Source organism: Silurus aristotelis (assembly GCF_946808225.1).
Source record: "Silurus aristotelis genome assembly, chromosome: 10".
Taxonomy (NCBI): domain Eukaryota; kingdom Metazoa; phylum Chordata; class Actinopteri; order Siluriformes; family Siluridae; genus Silurus; species Silurus aristotelis.
Genome location: NC_139583.1, coordinates 5,398,316 through 5,419,726, shown reverse-complemented (window position 1 = coordinate 5,419,726; position 21,411 = coordinate 5,398,316). Strand labels below are relative to the sequence as shown.

General features: G+C 40.8%; 1 protein-coding gene across 16 annotated transcripts in view; it reads left to right on the top strand.

The window, feature by feature from the left end:
- gramd1bb (GRAM domain containing 1Bb) overlaps positions 1-20,620 on the top strand; it is a 149,804-nt gene extending 129,184 nt beyond the window's left edge. For 12 of the 16 annotated variants that reach the window (XM_083552274.1, XM_083552264.1, XM_083552279.1 and 9 more), the window contains 17 exons: positions 1,520-1,604; positions 1,737-1,840; positions 1,952-2,047; positions 2,284-2,364; positions 3,082-3,197; positions 3,372-3,534; positions 3,621-3,816; positions 4,262-4,408; positions 4,600-4,718; positions 5,096-5,238; positions 7,696-7,799; positions 11,424-11,624; positions 11,713-11,806; positions 12,002-12,013; positions 13,146-13,253; positions 13,466-13,586; positions 15,651-20,620. In XM_083552274.1, coding sequence (XP_083408400.1) covers positions 1,520-1,604; positions 1,737-1,840; positions 1,952-2,047; positions 2,284-2,364; positions 3,082-3,197; positions 3,372-3,534; positions 3,621-3,816; positions 4,262-4,408; positions 4,600-4,718; positions 5,096-5,238; positions 7,696-7,799; positions 11,424-11,624; positions 11,713-11,806; positions 12,002-12,013; positions 13,146-13,253; positions 13,466-13,586; positions 15,651-15,740 — 1,980 coding nt within the window. In that variant the 3' untranslated portion in view covers positions 15,741-20,620. The remainder of the gene's footprint in view (positions 1-1,519; positions 1,605-1,736; positions 1,841-1,951; positions 2,048-2,283; positions 2,365-3,081; positions 3,198-3,371; positions 3,535-3,620; positions 3,817-4,261; positions 4,409-4,599; positions 4,719-5,095; positions 5,239-7,695; positions 7,800-11,423; positions 11,625-11,712; positions 11,807-12,001; positions 12,014-13,145; positions 13,254-13,465; positions 13,587-15,650) is intronic. The other 4 variants (XM_083552275.1, XM_083552268.1, XM_083552266.1 and 1 more) reach the window with 2 other exon arrangements.
- Positions 20,621-21,411: the final 791 nt, after the last annotated feature.

Sequence of the window (21,411 nt, the reverse complement as noted above, 5' to 3'; positions counted from 1 at the left end):
AGGGTTGGAGAGGGTTTTGTGTTTTTCTGGGCGACGCGGATCAGACATCGCGCAATGGAAATATCGCGGGTTCTCATATGGAACATAACTATCTGACTATCGCGGATTTATCGGCAGATTTCGCAGATTTGCGAATACTAACAAAATACTAACAAACTACACTTTTATTAACAAAATTCATCCAAATCTAAAAAAAGTACAATTTTTGATTTATGAAGTGAAGTATAGGAACACAGTACAGTATAGGGGCCCGTCAAGATATCGGGGGGGGGGGGGGGGGGGGCTGGAACGTAACCCCCGCAATATCCCAGTGGTTACTGTATATCAAGCTATGTTTAGAGCATTTATGTGTCCTGAGAAAAGCACATTTATTATAATCTAAGGGCAGTTCAATTGGTCGATAAACTAATTGGTCATTTTTTTGAAAAAAAAATATAAATAATGAATCTTTGGGAAATCTTACTTACAAATTTAGTTTTTTTCAAGACTTACATTTGTGGTTCTTAATACCAGAATAGCTAATTTCTCATTGCCTTGTTCTACAAGAATGGGTGTAAAATCATCAGAAAGCAACTAGAGTTAATAGATTAATGTATTGCCCTAAAACTCCACACAAACTTTTTAGCAGGATTTATTTGGTTGGTATTTTCTTTATTCTTATGCTCATGTTATTTGAGCATTGAGGTACAATTATACAATATCTATTTGTTTTACCCAACTCCAAATACTTATCATTCCTGCTTGTTAGATATTTGGTGACTATTGATTAGACCGAAGGTGAACTGTTTAATTATTTTTAGAATGGCACTGTCATCCAAGCGTATTGATTTTCTGTTCTATGAGAAGATAGCTGTTCACGTGGTCTACTAGTTGCACCCAAAAAAAGCTATCTCATTTGTGAGTCATCATGAATTTCAAAGACAGCTTTGGAGATAAAACGTTGTGTGCATCTGTTTCTGTATCTACTGACCTTTCATTCAACTTGAAGATAAGGTTTTACAATAGATTAATAACAGACTGAAGCTTCCACCATAGAAGTTCAGACCCTAAAAAACACTGATGTTCAGTGTTAGAAAGGAAATTACTTACACTTACACTCCGGTGCTCATGTTAGTTCTCACTCTCCAGTGTTTTGTATTTTTTTTAAGATTTATAATCACACTCTTGATATCACCTTAATGATCCTCAAGTGTTCCTCTTTTGAGTCGGGTTTCTCTCAAGGTTTCTTCCTCATAACATCTAAGGGAGTTTTTCTATAGAAATAAACTTGACTTGTTAGAACAAGCATTTTACTAACATAACGTGTGGATTTTTATTCTTTGGTATCCAGGACTACCAGGATTTATCAATCCCCAAATGGCGAATCAGACACAGGAATTTAACTTGAAATGTAGCCTGCTTTTGTATTTCCCAAAGTGTCCAATTTTGTTTAAAGATAAAGCTGTGAGATTAGTGCCTGAGTGCCATTAGTGTCTTTAACCGTGTGCGTCCTCATGTCTCGTTCCTTTGTCTCATCCAGGTTCTCAGCCCCACCTATAAGCAGCGAAATGAAGATTTCAGGAAGCTCTTCAAGCAGCTCCCTGATACAGAGCGCCTAATTGTCGGTACGTACTGCAGACACACGTCCAGAAGATCTCATTTAAACTTTAAATCTACACAATAAATTATGAACAAAATGAATAAATCGTCCACACTCCTGACCATAAGTCTTACAATTTGATCTTTGCTCTTTTTAGACTACTCCTGTGCTCTGCAGAGGGACATTCTCCTGCAGGGCAGACTCTACCTCTCCGAGAACTGGATCTGTTTCTATAGCAACATCTTCCGCTGGGAGACACTAGTACGAGTCTTTTCCTCATTCAGTCCAATTAAATGATTATGTAACAAGCTAATAATGCAGCAATTTATCCTGGAGTGCTTGACATTAACATGTTTATGACGGCGTGTTTAGCTGACGGTTCGGCTCAAGGATATTTGCTCCATGACGAAAGAAAAGACGGCGCGTCTCATTCCCAATGCCATCCAAGTGTGCACAGACTCTGAGAAGGTAACGCAAGCATTTAGAACTATAACTGTTAGCAAACAGCAGGGTTACAGATGAGCTGTGTGTTGGTCAAAGGCTCACATTCATTGTTTTTATAATACCGTTTGAGGGTTACATTCATGCTATTATTGCTTTTTTTATTTTTTTCTAGAAAACCAAAACAGTAGAACATGCAGCCATTAAAATAGTAATGCAGCATGTGTATCACTTTGTCACTATTTACTCTGTCTTTACTCCAGCACTTTTTCACATCCTTTGGAGCGAGGGACAGGACATACATGATGATGTTCCGGCTCTGGCAAAATGCTCTGCTGGATAAGGTATAAGATATATACAGTATACTTCTTCGTCTTGCCACAGCGGATCATCCGTCTCCATACCCCCCTCCATACCCCATGTCCCTCCTCTGCACATGTCCAAATTATCCCACCTCTCTCACTTTGTCTCCCAAACGTCCTACATGCGCTGTCCCTCTAATAAACTCATTTCTAATCCTGTCCATCCTTGTCACTACCAATGAAAACCTCAACATCTTCAGCTCTGCTACCTCCAGCTCCACCTCCTTTCTTTTACTCATTGCCACTGTCTCTAAACCATACAACATCTCAGGTCTCACCACAGTCCTATAAACTTTCCCTTTCACTCTCACAGATACTCTTCTATCACAAATCACTCCTGCTATCACTCTTCTCCACCCACTCCATCCTGCCTGCACTCTTTTCTTTACTTCTCTAACACACTCTCCATTACTTTGCACTGTTGACCCGAGGTACCTGAACTTCTCCACCTTCTTCACCTCTTCTCCCTGCAACTGCACCACTTCACTGTCCTTCCTCTCTTTCTCCATTCCTCAGGCATCCTCTCACCTTCAAAATCCTTTTGAAATTTACAGTACACAGCCTTTAGAAATTATTTAGACCTCTTTTACTTTATTCAATTTGGTTAAATACACATATTTCAGTGTTAGGAACAAAATAGAAATAAGCTTGTTTAGGTCATGTGTGCTATGCTTTGATGTGTTGCCTTTGTCTCTCCAGCCTCTGTGTCCAAAGGAACTGTGGCACTTTGTCCATCAGTGCTATGGTAATGAGCTCGGGTTGACCAGTGACGATGAGGATTACGTCCCCCCTGACGATGACTTTAACATCATGGGGTAAACACACACACAAAACACCACACAACACAACATTCACAAAAATTCCCTGTATATTCATACAGTAAGCAGACAAGTATTGAAATACACTGTTTTACTTTTCAAAATTTCAGATTTTTCAGATTTTTTGTGTCCTGACATTCCACCCTGTGTGTGTGTGTGTGTGTGTTGTAGTTACTCTGAAGAGATCCCCACTGAAGAGAATGAGGTCAGTAACGACAACTCATCCAAGAGCAGCGGAGAGAACAAACCAGACCTCAGCCCTCAATCACACAAAAGATCGCTCACACACTCCACCATCACGTCCACACCCAGCAGCACAGACCTGCCTCTGTCTGTGAGTACACACTTCAGCTACGGTTCTGCATTCTAAAATCTAAAGTGTTGCGGTAAAAATTTGCTCTCTGCTGTTTTCTTTTTCAGTTTGCAATTGCTCCTGAGGAATACACGGACTGTCAGCCCGACCCGGAGCTTTTGACACTGCCTCTGCTGGTAGACGAGAGGAGCTGCGAGTCTGCGGAGGGGCCTCTTGGTCCAGTGCCCTCGCCTTCACTCGACTTCAACGATAATGAAGACATCCCCACTGAGCTCAGCGACTCGTCTGACACAGACGATGACGGTACACAACGAACTAATAAACATCGAATGCATTCAAGACTGATACAAATACCGATATAAAGGAATGGGGGTCTTTTTTATAAATTTTTATTTAGAATTTGGAGAAAAGGTTCACAAGTTGAGATCAAAGGTGCCTCAGTGCTCATATGATGCAATAAAAACATTGCATATGCGTAAGGTTTTACATGATGCTTTTCCAGACTTCAGTGATTCATCTTTAGTAACTGCCTGGTCCGGGTCTAGACATTTGCTTATATTAGGTTTCTGGTCTTTCCATACTTTGGGAAATAGAACTGAAAAAATAGGTTAGAAAATATCATGGGAAAATACAAAAATAAAAACTCCCAGTGTTTCACTGCTACTGTATGAAAGTAATAAAAAATAAAACACTCCTAACACACTTTTCTTAACGCACAGCACGCTTCTCTGTATGTCTATGTTTCCAGAAGTGGAGGTGCAGGCATTCCACGACGACCTAAACGGCCGTCAGTACATTAACGAGGTGTTTAAGTTCAGTGTGGATAAGATGTACGCGTACCTTTTCACAGAGTCGCAGTTCATGGCAGACTTCATGGAGCAGCGCAGATTCACAGGTTTGCTCATTTTTAAGCCGCAATAGATAGTGTGTTCTTACGCAAATAGATATTTTTTTCTTACTTCATTAATAAGATGTTCTGTTTTTCTGCCCTCTTAAATATACACACACTCACACACTCACACACACACACACACACACACACACACACACACACACACACACACACACACACACACACACACACAGATGTAGTGTTTCAGCCATGGAAGAAAGAGGAAGCAGGGAACCAGAGGAGAGAGATCATGTACACCATCTCGCTCTCCAACCCACTGGCTCCCAAAACAGCCAACGTCAGTGAGACTCAGGTCAGCTGTAGGCACACTCTGTGAATTAATTTAAGGTACATTTAGAACAGATAAAAATGTGCGATTAATTTGCGATTAATCACGAGTTAACTCGTGACGATTATGCGATTAATCGCGTTTAAATATTTTAATCAGTTGACAGCCCTAATATATATATATATATATATATATATATATATATATATATATATATATATATATATATATATATATATATATATATATATAGTGTATATGTATGTATATATGGGTTGGTTGTCAAGATGTGTCTTGTTAATGGTTTGCTTTCTCTCTCCCTCCCTCTGTCTCTCTCTCTCTCACTCGCTCTTTCTCTCTCCATCGCTCTCTCCCTTCCCCTCTCTCTGTCTGATACTTAGACTCTGTACAAAGCCAGCCAGGAGAACGAATGTTACATCATCGATGCAGAAGTTGTCACTCATGATGTTCCTTATCACGACTATTTCTACACACTCAACCGCTACACACTCACCCGGGTGGCCAAGAACAAGTGCAGACTCAGGTGCAGAACACTGAACTAACACTGTGCTGTGCTTCATTCTAAAATAATATTACAGTTGAGCTTCTGTTGGTAATAATTTATCTGTAGATATTAATAGATTTGACTGGATTCTCAGTAACAAGCAGAACTTATATTATTTTTTTGGTCTTATTAACTTCTTAACATAGTGCAAGAATGGTTATATATATATATATATATATATATATATATATATATTACACACACACTCTGATCGGGCATAACATTATGAGCGGTGAAGTGAATAGCACTGATTATCACTTCATCATGGTACCTGTTAGAGGGTGGGAGACCCTCTATATATATTTTAGGCAGCAAGTGAACATTTTCCCCTCAAAATTGATGTGTTAGAAACAGGATAAATGGGCAAGCATTTAAGTGAGTTTGACAAATTGTGATGTCTAGACGTCTGGGCCAGAGCATCTCTAAAACTGCAGCTCTTGTGGGTTGTTCCCGGTCTCAACTTTTTGCTGAAGAGCTGTTAATGATTGACGGGTTAGAACTGTTTTGGCAGCAAAAGGGGACCAACACAATATTAGGCAGGTGGTCATAATGTTAAGCCTGGTTGGTTTATGTACTATATATATATATATACAGTGAGGAAAATAAGTATTTGAACACCCTGCTATTTTGAAAGTTCTCCCACTTAGAAATCATGGAGGGGTCTGAAATTTTCATCGTAGGTGCATGTCCACTGTGAGAGACATAATCTAAAAAAAAAAATCCAGAAATCACAATGTATGATTTTTGAACTATTTATTTGTATGATACAGCTGCAAATAAGTATTTGAACACCTGAAAAAGTCAATGTTAATATTTGGTACAGTAGCCTTTGTTTGCAATTACAGAGGTCAAACGTTTCCTGTAGTTTTTCACCAGGTTTGCACACACTGCAGGAGGGATTTTGGCCCACTACTCCACACAGATCTTCTCTAGATCAGTCAGGTTTCTGGCCTGTCGCTGAGAAACACGGAGTTTGAGCTCCCTCCAAAGATTCTCTATTGGGTTTAGGTCTAGAGACTGGCTAGGCCATGCCAGAACCTTGATATGCTTCATACAGAGCCACTCCTTGGTTATCCTGGCTGTGTGCTTCGGGTCATTGTCTTGTTGGAAGACCCAGCCTTGACCCATCTTCAATGCTCTAACTGAGGGAAGGAGGTTGTTCCCCAAAATCTCGCAATACATGGCCCCGGTCATCCTCTCCTTAATACAGTGCAGTCGCCCTGTCCCATGTGCAGAAAAACACCCCCAAAGCATGATGCTACCACCTCCATGCTTCACAGTAGGGATGGTGTTCTTGGAATGGTACTCATCATTCTTCTTCCTCCAAACACGTTTAGTGGAATTATGACCCAAAAGTTCTATTTTGGTCTCATCTGACTTACTCCCATGACTCCTCTGGATCATCCAAATGGTCATTGGCAAACTTAAGACGTGCCTGGACATGTGCTGGTTTAAGCAGGGGAACCTTCCGTGCCATGCATGATTTCAAACCATGACGTCTTAGTGTATTACCAACAGTAACCTTGGAAACGGTGGTCCCAGCTCTTTTCAGGTCATTGACCAGCTCCTCCCGTGTAGTTCTAGGCTGATTTCTCACCTTCCTTAGGATCATTGAGACCCCACGAGGTGAGATCTTGCATGGAGCCCCAGTCCGAGGGAGATTGACAGACATGTTTAGCTTCTTCCATTTTCTAATGATTGCTCCAACAGTGGACCTTTTTTCACCAAGCTGCTTGGCAATTTCCCCGTAGCCCTTTCCAGCCTTGTGGAGTTGTACAATTTTGTCTCTAGTGTCTTTGGACAGCTCTTTGGTCTTGGCCATGTTAGTAGTTGGATTCTTACTGATTGTATGGGGTGGACAGGTGTCTTTTTGCAGCTAACGACCTCAAACAGGTGCATCTAATTTAGGATAATAAATGTAGTGGAGGTGGACATTTTAAAGGCAGACTAACAGGTCTTTGAGGGTCAGAATTCTAGCTGATAGACAGGTGTTCAAATACTTATTTGAAGCTGTATCATGCAAATAAATAGTTTAAAAATCATATATTGTGATTTCTGGATTTTTTTTTTTGATTATGTCTCTCACAGTGGACATGCACCTACAATGACAATTTCAGACCCCTCCATGATTTCTAAGTGGGAGAACTTGCAAAATAGCAGGGTGTTCAAATACTTGTTTTCCTCACTGTATATATATATATATATATATATATATATATATATATATATATATATATATATATATATATATATATATATATATATATACACACATACACACACACACACTCTATGCTATTATTATGTATAGTATGTTATTTGCTTTTGTTACTTCATTTTAGGCATGTATATAGGATGCCAAAGATTTTAAATAATGGCTCACATTTTGTTTTTTATACCCTGTAAGCTTTAAGGGGATTGAATTTTTTGCCGCAGGGTTTCTACAGAGCTGCGCTACAGGAAGCAGCCATGGGGATTGGTAAAAGGTTTCATTGAGAAGAACTTCTGGAGTGGACTGGAAGATAACTTTAGGAGCCTCGGTGAGCATCACACTCAGATATTAGATACCGATCAGGTATCGATGATTAATAAAGTAACGCTGAAAGCAACATTCCAATTATCTGGGAAGTCTAAACTTCGAATTAGACAATTTGTCTAATCTGAGTCAAGTGACTTTTTGTTATGTCATTCATGTACATTACAGTGCACAATGAAAGAATACAATATTCCTCCAGGAGATACTGTATGTGCTACATGAAACATTAATGAACATATGATAACACAGGACTAACAAGAACGTCACTAGGTTACGTAGGTTCCCCTAGCTCTCTGAGGGAATGAAAGATGCGATGAAAACGCTTTGGGAATGCCTCGCATTGTTCACGCTCTGAATCATGTGCAAAATCTGGCCAATAGGCAGTCGTGACATCATTGGCGGGCAACGTTGCGCAAACCAGACCAAAGACCAGCGGGGTGGACCAGCACGCAGCGTTACAAATGTCCTGGAGCGACACTCCAGCAGACCAGGCCATAGAGGCTGCCATACCCAGGGTGGAATGAGCTTTCCCCTAAGAGGAGTGGGAAGACCAGAGGACTTATAACACAGACAAAGGGCATCCACAATCCATCTACTGACCGTCTTCTTATTAGCCGGGAAACCTTACCTATGAGGGCCATAGCAGACGAACAAATGCTCCGACTTCCTCCAGGGACTAGTCCTGTGGAGGTATGTGTTTAGTGCTTGCACTGGATACTGTCGACTATGCTTTTCCTGATTAGGGGCTAGGAAAGGAGGCCTTTCAAAACGACAGGTCGTGAGGGAGCCGCTGGCACCTCAGGCACATACCCTGGTATATGGTAACCTTAGGGCCACCTCGGCCAAGGGCTCGAAGGGGAGGCTCAGATAAAGCCGCCAGCACAATGGCCACACAGGCACTCTGGGTTGTGTCCCGGACCTCAGCCTCCGGGTGCCACGTAGGAAACGTGTCATGAGGGGGGTTTTTTCCCCAGCGACTGCCCTGCCAGCGGTGTACAATAAGCCACGGTAGCAGACACGTAAACTTTCAGGGTTGATGGAGCCAATCCTGTGGCAAACTGCTCCTCAACGGTACTCAAGAACTGAACCAAACGGGCAGTTAACTGGGTCCAACTGGTGGTGCTCACACTGAGTGGTGAACAGATGCATACAACCTCCTCGTGGAGGGAGCTCTGGAATGGAGAATAGTCTCTACTACCTCAGTAGAGAGACCAGCTGCTATGAAGTGCACCCCCACAGGGGCCAGCCACAGCTTTCATAACCAGGGTTCCCCCTGCCTGTGAGAGGAGATTCCTCCTTGGAGGAATTTCCCAAGGAGGTCCCTCGAGGAGGGACAGCAGGTCCATAAACCACGGTCTGCCCGGCCACCGAGGTGCCACCAGGCGGAGACAAGCTCCTTCCTGGCAGATTCTCTCCAGAACTCCCGGGAGCAGCACAATAGTGGGAGTGGGTTGCCCCCTTGGGAGAACCCTCTGCCTCTGAGCCACCACTGGAGGGGTCTCAGATGGAGGAGGCCAAGTGGGATCACACTGGCCTCTGCTGCCATGAGACTGAGCAGCCTCTGGAACTGCCTCACAGTCAGTGGCTGGCCTGCTTTTACTCTCTTGACTGCAGTGAGGATAAGTTCGATCCGGGCAAAAGACAATTGTGTCTGCAACACGGTTGAATCCCACATTACGCCCAAGAAGGTGGTTCTCTGTACTGAAGAATCTCTTAGGAGAAACCTCTGACCTCTAAGGGTCTCTGACCCTCCCAGAGTGGCTGGAGCAGTGCCCTGCAGCCGTTGGGGCCTCCTAAAAGGCGGCGGGTCTCCTTCATCCGCAGCAATCTTTCGGGCGGGAATGGAGGGAGACACCCGCGGGAGGGGAGGCTGCACTTTGAAGCACTCTTGTGGCAGAGCTAACAGTCTGGACTCCCTTTCTGCCCGGAAGTCTGATTGGGTAACCAGCCTGTCGATGCTGGCTTTTGATCCTTTCAGAACAGCTGGGGACATCCCCTGCAGCTGTGAATGCTTTCCAAGCAAGCCCAGAAGAGGCCACCCGGTGGAGGGGGACTGCGCTCTGTGGGAGAGCTAACAGTCTGGCCTCCTGGTGGTGTCAAGGAGGTATGGTCACGGCATGTGTAAACCGCCCTCCCCAAAGCAGGGCGCTATGATTGTCTCGGAGAGACTGCATTACACGCACCGGGAGAAGGAACCGCCAAAGCGAGTGCTTTCCCCAGGGAACGGGAGCTCGGCCCAGCATCCTGCGAGCCCCCTGCGTCCTTCGGCGCTGCTTCGCCTCGACGAGAGCGGGACCTGAGCCGCGATGGAGAGCATAGCCACACGGCTAAAAATGCTAACAGATTACTTCCTCAACAGCTGACCAAGCATGCTCCTGAGCTAAGCAATCAACACATCAGCTACATGTATGCCCCCTCCGAATGAAGCGGGGCAAGAAGCAACACGCAGTCGGAATTCTGCTTGTATTGTAAGCTCATGGCTGCACAGATTCACACACAAAGCGCTTACCTGAACAGAAGAAGATCATTTCGCCCACCAATGACATCACGACGGCCTATTGGCCAGATTTTACACATGATTCAGAGCGTGAACAACGCAAAGTATTCCCAAAGCGTTTTCGACGCAGCTCAAGTTCCTGAAAGGGAACAAACAGAGCTTTACACAGGACATTACATAAAGCACATGTGTGTCCTGCAGTGTTGCAGTGTTATGGTGTTGTGTTGTTGCATCAACTAGTACACTAGTAAATTTGCAAGTAAATGTGTGTGTGTGTGTATGTATATACTAGTCTAGTCTTTTGCTGTAGCAACTGATGGCTTGTGGGAGGAAATGTGTTACGCAGTCTGGCTGTGAGGGCCGATTTTATGTCTGGAGAAGTAGTAACTCAATGGACAAATGTTGGACAAATCCCAGCACTGCCAAGCTGCCACTGTTGAACGCTTGAGCGCAGGCCCTTAACCCTCAACTGCTCAGTTATAAGCTAATTGTAAGCCATTCTGGATAAGGGCATCTGCCAATTGGCGTAAATGTAAAAGAAAATGTTAACTATGCAGTTGACAAAAGTGATCATGTGTGTGGTAGCAATCCTTCTAATTCTTTTGCTCTTTGCTACATTTTTAGATGTAGGATTGGGTAGAACATGTGAACACTGACAAATCCGGTATCTTTTATTCTGAAACGTTTATAAAAAAAAAAAAAAATTACTTTAAGTTTATTGCATGATCAATGTCACGTAATGTCACATGCTGAACTCTGGATTGAGGAGAACTCCCCCACTTTCCCAGTTTTTTCCTTGCCTGAGTTTGAAAGAGATTTGCTGTCCGTTGACATTGTCCAAAAATCAAAACATAGACGCCATATTAACTTCAAACTCACCGCACAACCCATGATTCTTCCTAGCACAAATTCATGTTAGCATGTTAGCCTTGCTATTTGGGTTGTGTTAGAAAAAGCCAATGGTTTTAAATCTTTAAAATCACCCGAAAGATTACATAATAATGTGCAGAAAAAAGTGGTCTACAGCAACATTTAGGTAATTGCACAACGCCCCGAGTTTATTCAGCAAGATCAGCAAGACCATCTAAAATTGTACACATTGTCCTCGGAAAAAAATATCCGTTCTTGCAGAACTGGAGCTGTCGAAAGCCGAAGACCTGCTGTTAGAAGCACACGGGCCCTCTCCGAAAACAAAAGCCCTGAAGAACTCCACACTGAGGCGGAGAAAAAGGCCCCTCCCACACCTGCGCACACCTCACCTGGAGGAAACGCTCAGCCCGGTGACCACACCCACTGATGAGGAGGTCATTCATAGGATTAAGCACGTATCAGGTGCGAAGTTTTACACACATACCGTGCACACGCACATGTGCTCTAGAACAATACATGGTATTGATGTGACTGCTCTCGGCTTTGCTAGCAGGCTCCACGCAAACGAGACACATTCCTGAACACACCCCTGGGGGCGGAGCCTTCAGTAAAATCTCCAAGTTGCTGCTCATTGTCAGTTTTGTGTGAGTATGTCTATTTATTCTGCTTTATATGTGTCAGTTGTGTAGGTTTATTACAATCATGTTTTACTTATATTTGTATTTATTTGATTATTTGTGTGTGTGTGTGTGTGTGTGTGTGTGTGTGTGTGTGTGTGTGTGTGTGTGTGTGTGTGTGTGTGTGTAATTTTTTGTTGCTCCTGCGCTGGGTTCCTTAAGGATCTGCATAAGGTACATATAAAAATAAAAAACTGCATACATTTAACCACTTTCAATTTATTTTAATAAACTACATGACTATAACTACTTAATGACATGCTGACTACTGACTTTTATACTGAGTGTCTTTCTAGGTAAAAACAAATTAAAAAATTACATTTTGAAGTCTTGTGATGAGATACAATTAAACTATATACCCTGAAACAGGAATTTCCTAAAATCTTATTAACAAAAGTTTGTAGACACCAGACCATAAGATTGGTACAAGGTAGTACAGTCCCTCGATTTAGCGAATCTCGCGGTGCCACTTTATCGCAATTTTCAATTTGGCATATAATTTAGTTTCGCGAATGGTCCCGGTTTCAGTTCATCATTAGAAATATGTAGCATTAGAAGAAACCATAGGTTTCCATTGGTTGTAGTATCCATTGATTTAAAAAAAAAGGGCAGAGTTGAAGACATACGTCACCAGATTTAGCAAAAAGAAATTAACGAATGCAGTGACATGTATCTATAACTCCGCCCCTTATTTACATCAAAGGACACCAGAGAAACCATGCATAGGCTACGCTACAATACTCATTATAAAAGTGGTATTTCTACGAATTTAAACAAAATTCATCTCGCTAAATGTTTTTGTGTGTGTTTTAAGAATGTGGGAGGATGATTAATGGCTTAAACAATAAGAAAAAATTCGTTTTGCCGTTTTCAGCACTAGGCTGCACGCACAGTCACAGGAAGCACCAAACTTCATAAGTTAGTGCGGCAAAAGACTTCGTTCTGTGTTTATCGGGAGCTGTCCATCTGGTGCTGACTTCGTCCTGTGTTTATCGGGAGCTGTGCATCTGGTGCTCTCCAGATTTGGTTCCTGCGGACATTGCTTTTTTCCCAAAGATGAAGAACCAGCTCAAAGGTGGCCGTGCAGAGATCCTGCGTGAATAGCAGTAGTTGTTTAACACGCTTCGAAAATAAAATGTAGATAAAGTACACAGAGCTGGTCTCAAAACTTTTTGACTTGTGTTCCTCCAACTTTGTGGTAACAGTTTGGAGAAAAACCACACATGGCTGGAAAAGCTAGGTGTCCCAATATTTTTTATTTTTTTATTTTTAATGTTAACACCCTCAAAAAATTTTTTTTCTCTAGTCTGGTGCTGCTGGTTTTCCTCAACATGATGCTCTTCTATAAGCTGTGGATGCTGGAGTACTCTGCTCAGAGCCTAATGACCTGGCAAGGCCTCCGTCTGGACGAGAGGTACGAGCAAACTGTGTAATGATACACTCCACTCCACTCCAGTGTGTGAAGTGATACACAAACACCAACAGCTCCACCCCTCCGTTTGCCTATACAACAACCAGATGTTTAACCACTGAGAAGTGGTTGATGAAGTGTGTGTGTGTGTGTGTGTGTGTGTGTGTGTGTGTGTGTGTGTGTGTGTGTGTGTGTGTGTGTGTGTGTGTGTGTAGTAAATTACCACAGACACAGGTGGAGTGGGCTCAACTCTTAGAGTCTCAGCAGCGCTTCCATGAAGCTGAACTACAGAAATGGAGAGAGATCATCAAATCCTCAGTTTTGCTGCTAGACCAGGTAAAGTGCGCAAAAGCACACACTCACTCATGAACACACAATATATACAGTACAGACCAAACGTTTGGACACACCTCATTCAAAGAGTTTTCTTTATTTTCATGACTATGAAAATTGTAGATTCACACTGAAGGCATCAAAACTATGAATTATCCCATGTGGATTTATATATGGAATTATATACATAACAAAAAAGTCTGAAACAACTGAAAAATGTCATATTCTAGGTTCTTCAAAGTAGCCACCTTTTGCTTTGATTACTGCTTTGCACACTCTTGGCATTCTCTTGATGAGCTTCAAGAGGTAGTCACCTGAAATGGTCTTCCAACAGTCTTGAAGGAGTTCCCAGAGAGATGCTTGGCACTTGTTGGCCCTTTTGCCTTCACTCTGCGGTCCAGCTCACCCCTAAACCATCTCGATTGGGTTCAGGTCCGGTGACTGTGGAGGCCAGGTCATTAGTTATAATAGAGAGGTGATAGTTTGAGTGCTGCAAAAAGGTAATTTCAGCTCAATTACCAGTTCGGACATCATGATCGTGTCCGGTGCATGCGATTACAACATGCATATGCATAATTTTAAACAAACAGCTCAACACAGCGATGATGCATGTTGTGGAACTGCCTCGCAACTCGAACAGCCTCGATATTCTTTGGTGTGCGGGCCGTTCGAACACCTCCTGAGGACTTCTTTTTTTAGAACCCATTTCTTCAAACACACAATCATGACGCCCTACCTGGTAATGATGCCCAAAAACCCTTTGCGCAGCACTATAACCATTCTTATAAAAGGTTTTACAGAGATTGCTCGTCGCGCACCACTCTACCGCTCCTTTATAACTGATGGTAAGGGGTTCTAAACAAGCTCACACTGGTTCCAGACAATTGCAGAAGCACCAGGGTCGCCAACTCCTATTCCAAAATTTCCTGTTTTCCTGCGCCACTTTATATAACAAGGAAACTGAAGGAATTGGGACCAAACATAACTGCTCCGATTTTTCTGATACCTGATATCTAGTTTTAATCGCAATTGCCGATAAACGATGAATCAACTACTTTTTTTTAAATGGATACATAATTAAAAATACAACACTCCAAGTAAAACAGTACTGAACGTAATTACGAAAATAAAAAAGTAGGACTAAATAATAAAACTGTGCTAAATGAAATAAGTATTACTATGTAAACTGAATGAGTATAAATTATTTATTCGAATTTATAAATATAACATAGCGCTCTCCGTGTACCATGTGCTCTCCTTGCAGCGTGCAGTCTCAAGTGTCAAAACAACCTTCTCAGCCCCTCCAGGCACAGATTCACTCTGGAAAAACTATCGGTGTGAATTTTTTGCTGATAGCATATAGTTCAATGATGAATCTGTCGACCTCTAGCTCTGAACGTTTTTACATTTGTTTGCGTTTGGTGAACCTGGTTGGTTTTGTTTCATCTTCTAAATTAGCAATTTAATCCACAGCAAAGCGAACCCTGGTGAATAATTAATAAACATCGCCTGGTTTTTGTCTAATGGGCTTCTAATTTGTCTGCCCAAAAATTTGTGCCATTTAGCAGACGCCCTTGTCCAGAGCAACGTACAAAAGTGCTTTGAGTCTCTAACAATGAATAAATCTACACTAGTACGCTAGATTACAAACTTAATATAAATTTGAATATAACTCTTTATTTTTTACAAAGCAAAGTGATAAGTGCTAATTTAAGTGTTTCTGGAAGAGGTAGGTCTTCAACCGTCGCTTGAAGATAGCCAGGGACTCCGCTGTACGGACCCAAACCTGCCTTTATGAAAGAAAAAAAAAACTGTATCCTGTGTATATATAGTAAATAGTGAGTAGGGAAGCATGTAGTTTTAGTTTTTTTTATTATCAGATTACTGACGTGCATATAAATATCCAAATCAGATTTGTTTGTCATTGTACTGTACTCAAAACATGTATATTTGAATTCTGTTGAAATAATTACTTGTGTGTGTGTGTGTGTGTGTGTGTGTGTGTGTGTGTGTGTGTGTGTGTGTGTGTGTGTGTGTGTGTGTGTGTGTGTGTGTGTGATCCCTCAGATGAAGGACTCCTTACTAAGTCTGCAGAGAGGTATAACTTTTAGAGACTATAGCTCAGATTCAGACGAGAAAAGGACTCATTACCACTGACACATCCCCTGCAGAGCCATCATGTGTCACCGGGCAGCTCGAGCCACATCTGTGTGCGAGTGTGTGTACCAGAGCGAAACAGGCCCGAACCCGTCTGTGCACTGCTGTTACACATAGGAAGAAAAGAGAACACAGAGAAAGAGAGGGGCAACGTTCGCGGAGAGCCAAAACCTGGAATATGACAACTCCGGAATCATGGGAATGTGAAGTTCTGCAATCTCCACTCTTTTTCTCTGCCGTTCTTTTAATGATAGTGTGATGCTGATTACAAAAGCTGCGGATTCAAGAGTGAAATGGAGGCAAAATGAGACTAAAAAGTTTTTTTTATATAGTGTTATTTGAAATCCTCCGATCATTGAAGTGGTGTGAACCCTTTTCTGTTAAATGAAGAAAAGTGATGTGATCATTTTAGTCACCAGAAGAATCTCTGGCATGTCATTTCACTGTAAGGCTGCAGTGTCCCTTTTCCACAATACACACAGTCATTATGGAACTCCACAGGTTTACTTTGTTACTGGTTACTGATATTTTGTTGTTTTTTTGTCAATATCTGGACTGTTATTGAGGTATTTTAAAGTACTACCGAAGCCACAACAAAGTAGTAAAGTGCCTTTAAACCTAAAAAGAGCGCTTTTTGTCTGTTTTCGAGACTTCTGCTGGTGGTGAGCTGAATCACAAACATTACAGAGCACAAAGACAGCACTTTGGGTCAGTGCAGTGGCAGAATTCAGTCTGTACACTCACTCCCATCAGCCCCTGTAAAACCTGGGACTCTCTCTTCTTGTGCAGACGTGCAAATTCAGTCACTTTACTGCTAATTTATTCGGCTTGCATTTATTATGTAACGGAGCCCCAACGTTAAAAATAAATGGCCGTGTTTTTGCTTGTGATATCACAGCGCTGTAAAAATCTCGATTCTGATTGGTTAAATATTTTGTATTCGTTTTCTATACCTGCAGCTTTGACAGTAATTCAAATTCAAAGCTTGATTGTATCCTAATGTGCTCTTTTTAATGTTATTGTTTCTATAACAACAATTTACATAGCTACGTATATGCCAGTCACACAATATAAATGATTAAAAGACATTATGATGTATTGATATATCGTAAGAAATATTTCAGATCTTTGTGGTTCCTCATTACCGTAACCTGGTAGCTTTTTTTGTCAAACTTCAATAAAGAGAAAACAATAGGTGCGAGTGAAGAAACCATACTTATAGCTGCTATAACAGATGTGATAACTGGAAATAAATAGTTTTGCGGATGTTTAATACATAAATAGGAATTGATTCAAACATTTGCTACCAATGACTATAATGGCATAAGAGGAATAAAACATAACAGACCATGCTTTTATTGGCTTCAGGGTGGTAATTTGCTAATAACAGTAACTACACATACCATATGTTTTTTTATTTATTTTCTTCTCACTTGTCACATGGGACACTGCAGCCAGACGTCTAAGAAGACCCGTATTTTTATGACAGTGTTTGGTTACTAAACTGTGATTCAATCTCTTAAAAATGTTGAAAAAATGCTATGGCTAAATAAGATATATAGTATATTTGAAAATAGAATATATATATTTAATTTATCTATGTTAGAAACCTAAATCTAGACGGGATGAAAATTTTTTTATCTATTATATAGCGTTTACTTCAGTGTTGCACCAGCACACGTCTGTGACGTGTGCGAGGGAGTGTGAGAAACGTGTACTGTAATAAGTAACGTCTTTGTGGGGGTTTTTCCCCCCGTGTTTTCTGTGCGTTAGTACAAGTGGACAAGTGTCTCGCGAGTGTGAGCTTTCAGGCCATTCCACCCTACGTGTTGTGTTTCTTCATGTCTGGTGTATAAAGCCAAGCTGCCTTTCTCTTGCCCAGCAGTTATTGAGCAGTAAACTTGCAGAGCCTCCATCTCGGGCTCAGCCCCCATCCCCCCACATGGAGCATGCACGTTGTTTTCCCATTGTTTAGGGTAAACGTCTGGATCACCGTTCTCCTGAGGTAAAAACACTGCCTGATGAATGCTACATGAATTTTCAAAGCACTGAATGTCCTTTATTTTCTTGTCAAATATATTTGGTCAAGGAAATTTTTTATTTTGCACTGAAGAGACAGAGAAGGGAAATAGCTTCGCCTGAACCAAATATATTATGAACATATGTATAGGTGTGTACAATTATACCAGACATGTTTTCTTTTGTCACTGTTGTGAGTGTACGGTTGTGTTCCAATACTGTCAGTTATCTTCTTCCATCACACTATTTGACCAAGTAAAGGTTTTTTTTTAATGAGGGAAACTCAAAGGCTGTCATTATAGACTGAAGGGATTAAATTCATAATAATTTGGACACATTTTCTTCATTCAAAGCAGGTTTTAAATGGCCAACTTCTCAGTGTATAGAGACGGAAGTAGAAGTGGGAAGTAACAGATATTCCAACAAATGCTTTTGACTTTTACTTTTCTATATTAGAAAGTGAATTATTTGACTGGACATCACTACGTTTCCCTACAGTCATATTTATAAAAGCATTAGGTGATTTTTTTTTTAAGCATTGAAATGTGTCCCTTGCTACAGTAACAGTAGATAACATTCAGGAGATTAGGAATAAAGTTGTTGGTTAGCAAATGGCTTCCCATATTGCATACTCTTAATATTAAAGAGTTTATGCTTTGTTTATTACCCAGATTATTTATTTAGGTAAATACTGATGGGTTAAAGAAAAGGGATGTATTCTTTTTCTGGACAATTGTTGACCTCTTTACAAGCCTAGCTAGTCAGCACCCTAGCTAACGGGAGGTCAAAGTCAAGCCCTCAAGAGATTTGTCTTTTTTTCCTTTTATAAAACAACAATTTCAGTCCATGAATCTTTTGGAAATTGGCTAATGCGTTTTGTTTGTTTGTTAAATGAAGTAGAAAAGAAAACAGCAGGCCTCCGTGTCTTTCTGGGACAACTAGCGAACCATCTCATTAGCATTGTAGAGACTCTAGGTGAGACAAATGGCGACTCTGACTCAGCATTGCACAAAGGAAATTGCTGTAGAAGTGGAAAAGAAAATGGCTTCCATTCTACTTCCACTTAAAATAAAATCTGCTTCCTGTCCTGCAAGTGTTACAGAATCCAAACAGAGAGTCACGGGTTTATTTAAACAGTATTGGAACACATCGTAGGAAAGTGTGTGCGATGTGAACAGAAAAGATAAAGCACTTTATGTATCGTTTTAAAGCACGAAGCAGAGGAGTGTGTTGATGAGAGAGAGTACATTACCGAGGAGAGTATTTAACGTGCGAGAGGATCATTTTTTTCTTTAATTTTTATTGACTAGATCGTCTCTTCTAAATCAGGTGCTTTGTGTGAATCACTCCAACTGCAAAACGTACACGGTTACTGAACTTTCCAGAATGTTTTTACTCCAGTAGTGTGCTTCGTGCCGATGTCATTCGATTCATTTCTTTTGCTTTGCTTTTCCACTTTCTTATTAGTTTGTGGCTTGAACATTTTCTCTGCTGTAGATTGCTGTGTTTTCTCTGTTCGAGATGCTGTTTAAGACATTGGTAGAAACGAGTGTTGCAAATTGACTGCCTGCTGCCTGTTTACACTGATTTATTTATTAATAATGTTTCTGTATGGAAATATCTTGTTCCAGGTTAAAAATAATACAATTAGTCAGTGCAGATACAAATTATTTCTTTATTTTAGTTATTTATTTTTATTTTTTATTTTATTTTTTGTACATTATTTTGTTTTGTGTTTTAAGGGCCATGTCCGGAGTTGGTCAAGTCCAAAATGCAATAATATATTCATATTTATAGTAGCTGGTGTACTTCCTGCCCCTGAGGTTGCCAGATTTCTTTTTATTGTTTTTCAATAGTTTCTATACTTCCTAAACATTTTAGAATTTGTGAATTTACAGAATAAATTTCAATGTGACAGATTATGATTATATCAGTGTTTCAGACAGTAGTACTGACTTCTTCCTGGTCTAAATAACAATTGGCTCAGTTCTTCCATTTAAGCCTTTCTTTGTGTGTTCTCACAACTCAACTCTGAACATGGTCCTCACCCTTTCTTTTGTGTGTGCATTCCATACATTAGATTTCCTAGATGATTTATTTTTTTTTTTTGCATTCTTTTTCTTCTGGACCATTCAATGACAATAATTTATGAGATTTTATTTCCACAAATGTCCTGGCAGTCGCTGTTACTGTATTCCTTTTGTCATTTAAATGTCTCTTGTTTATTGTGATTACTCCTGCTGGTGTGTTTGACCAAAACTACTTCGAGGTTGTCATCTAGATCTGGACGACTTGAATGATTAAGTTTCAGCTGCTGTTGTTAAATCACTTGTTAAAGTCAGGATTGTGTAAACATGCAGTCTCTTGTAAATCAGCACAATAATGATCGTAGACGATGATGATGATGATGATGATGATGATGATGATGAGTATCCATGTAACACACAAACATTACTTCCTCTATAGTCCTATAGTGGTATGATGGACAGTTGCACATAAATCAGTCTTACAGTTTCTTTTTCTTGTCCATGTTCTAGATTTCTGAACTTTGATTTTTACCACAACATGACTTAACCCGTAGCAAAGGTCAGCACATTTGGATTTTAACGAACATGTTTCTTTTCCGTTTTTCACTTTGTTTTTGGAGCAGTTTTGATCTCTAGGACAGAAGGATAGATTTATAATATAATGCACTGTATATATATGTATATCTGCAGTGTACACTGACACAGAGAGCGAGTCTGCGCTGTGCGCACACCTCCTCTCGAACCCCGACACACTTTGCCTCATAGAGACTGAGTGGCTTTTTGATCTATGTGAATTAGGCAAAGGTTGAATAAAACACTGGAAAAATGAAACGATATGTCTGTGCAGGTGGTTTTTATACTCAACTGAAGTCGCTCTATAAAACTCTGTAAAAAGGGACACGTTAAAGTTTACCACAACTTCTAAAAGACCATGAAAACTTTTCTTTATAGAATGATGACACTATTTGTGGCCAGGAGTTTGGGTGGGAGAAGCAAACAGCCTGTTCTCTGTCAGTTATAGTGATAGAGGCATCTCTGAGCTGATTTAATGTAAAAGAGGGAAGAAAATGCTAAAAAAATGCAAAAAAAAAAATGCTAAACCACACAAACAATCCAGCCTTCCTGATTCTCTATGCTGGGTAATTTTCTACAACAGAAGATCTGGGAGCCGAATTCAGGACACTGGATTATTATTAATTCAGTTGTAATACATATTTAATTTCTATAACAACATTCTTACAAGGCAGGCTGCATTCTTCTGCCTTATTAACTACAAGAAAGGGTTAAAATTGTATTGAAGTGTTGTAGTTCATTAAAGAATAAATGGGCAGATGCACATTACATCAAAGTGAAATCCTTTTTCCCATATCCCATGGGGTCATCCATGATACAGCACCCTTGGAGCACAGAGGGCTAAGGGCCTTGCTCAAGGGCCCCAAGAATGGCATCTTGACAATACTGATGCTTGAACCCCTGATCATCTGATCAAAGCCTTAACCACTGAGCTACCACCTCTCATATTAAAATACTCATTACATTAATCTGTTTATACCTTTAAAGGAAATATAGAGCATTATAATTAATTGTATTGAATTGTATTGAGATATGCAAAGAGAGAATTTCAT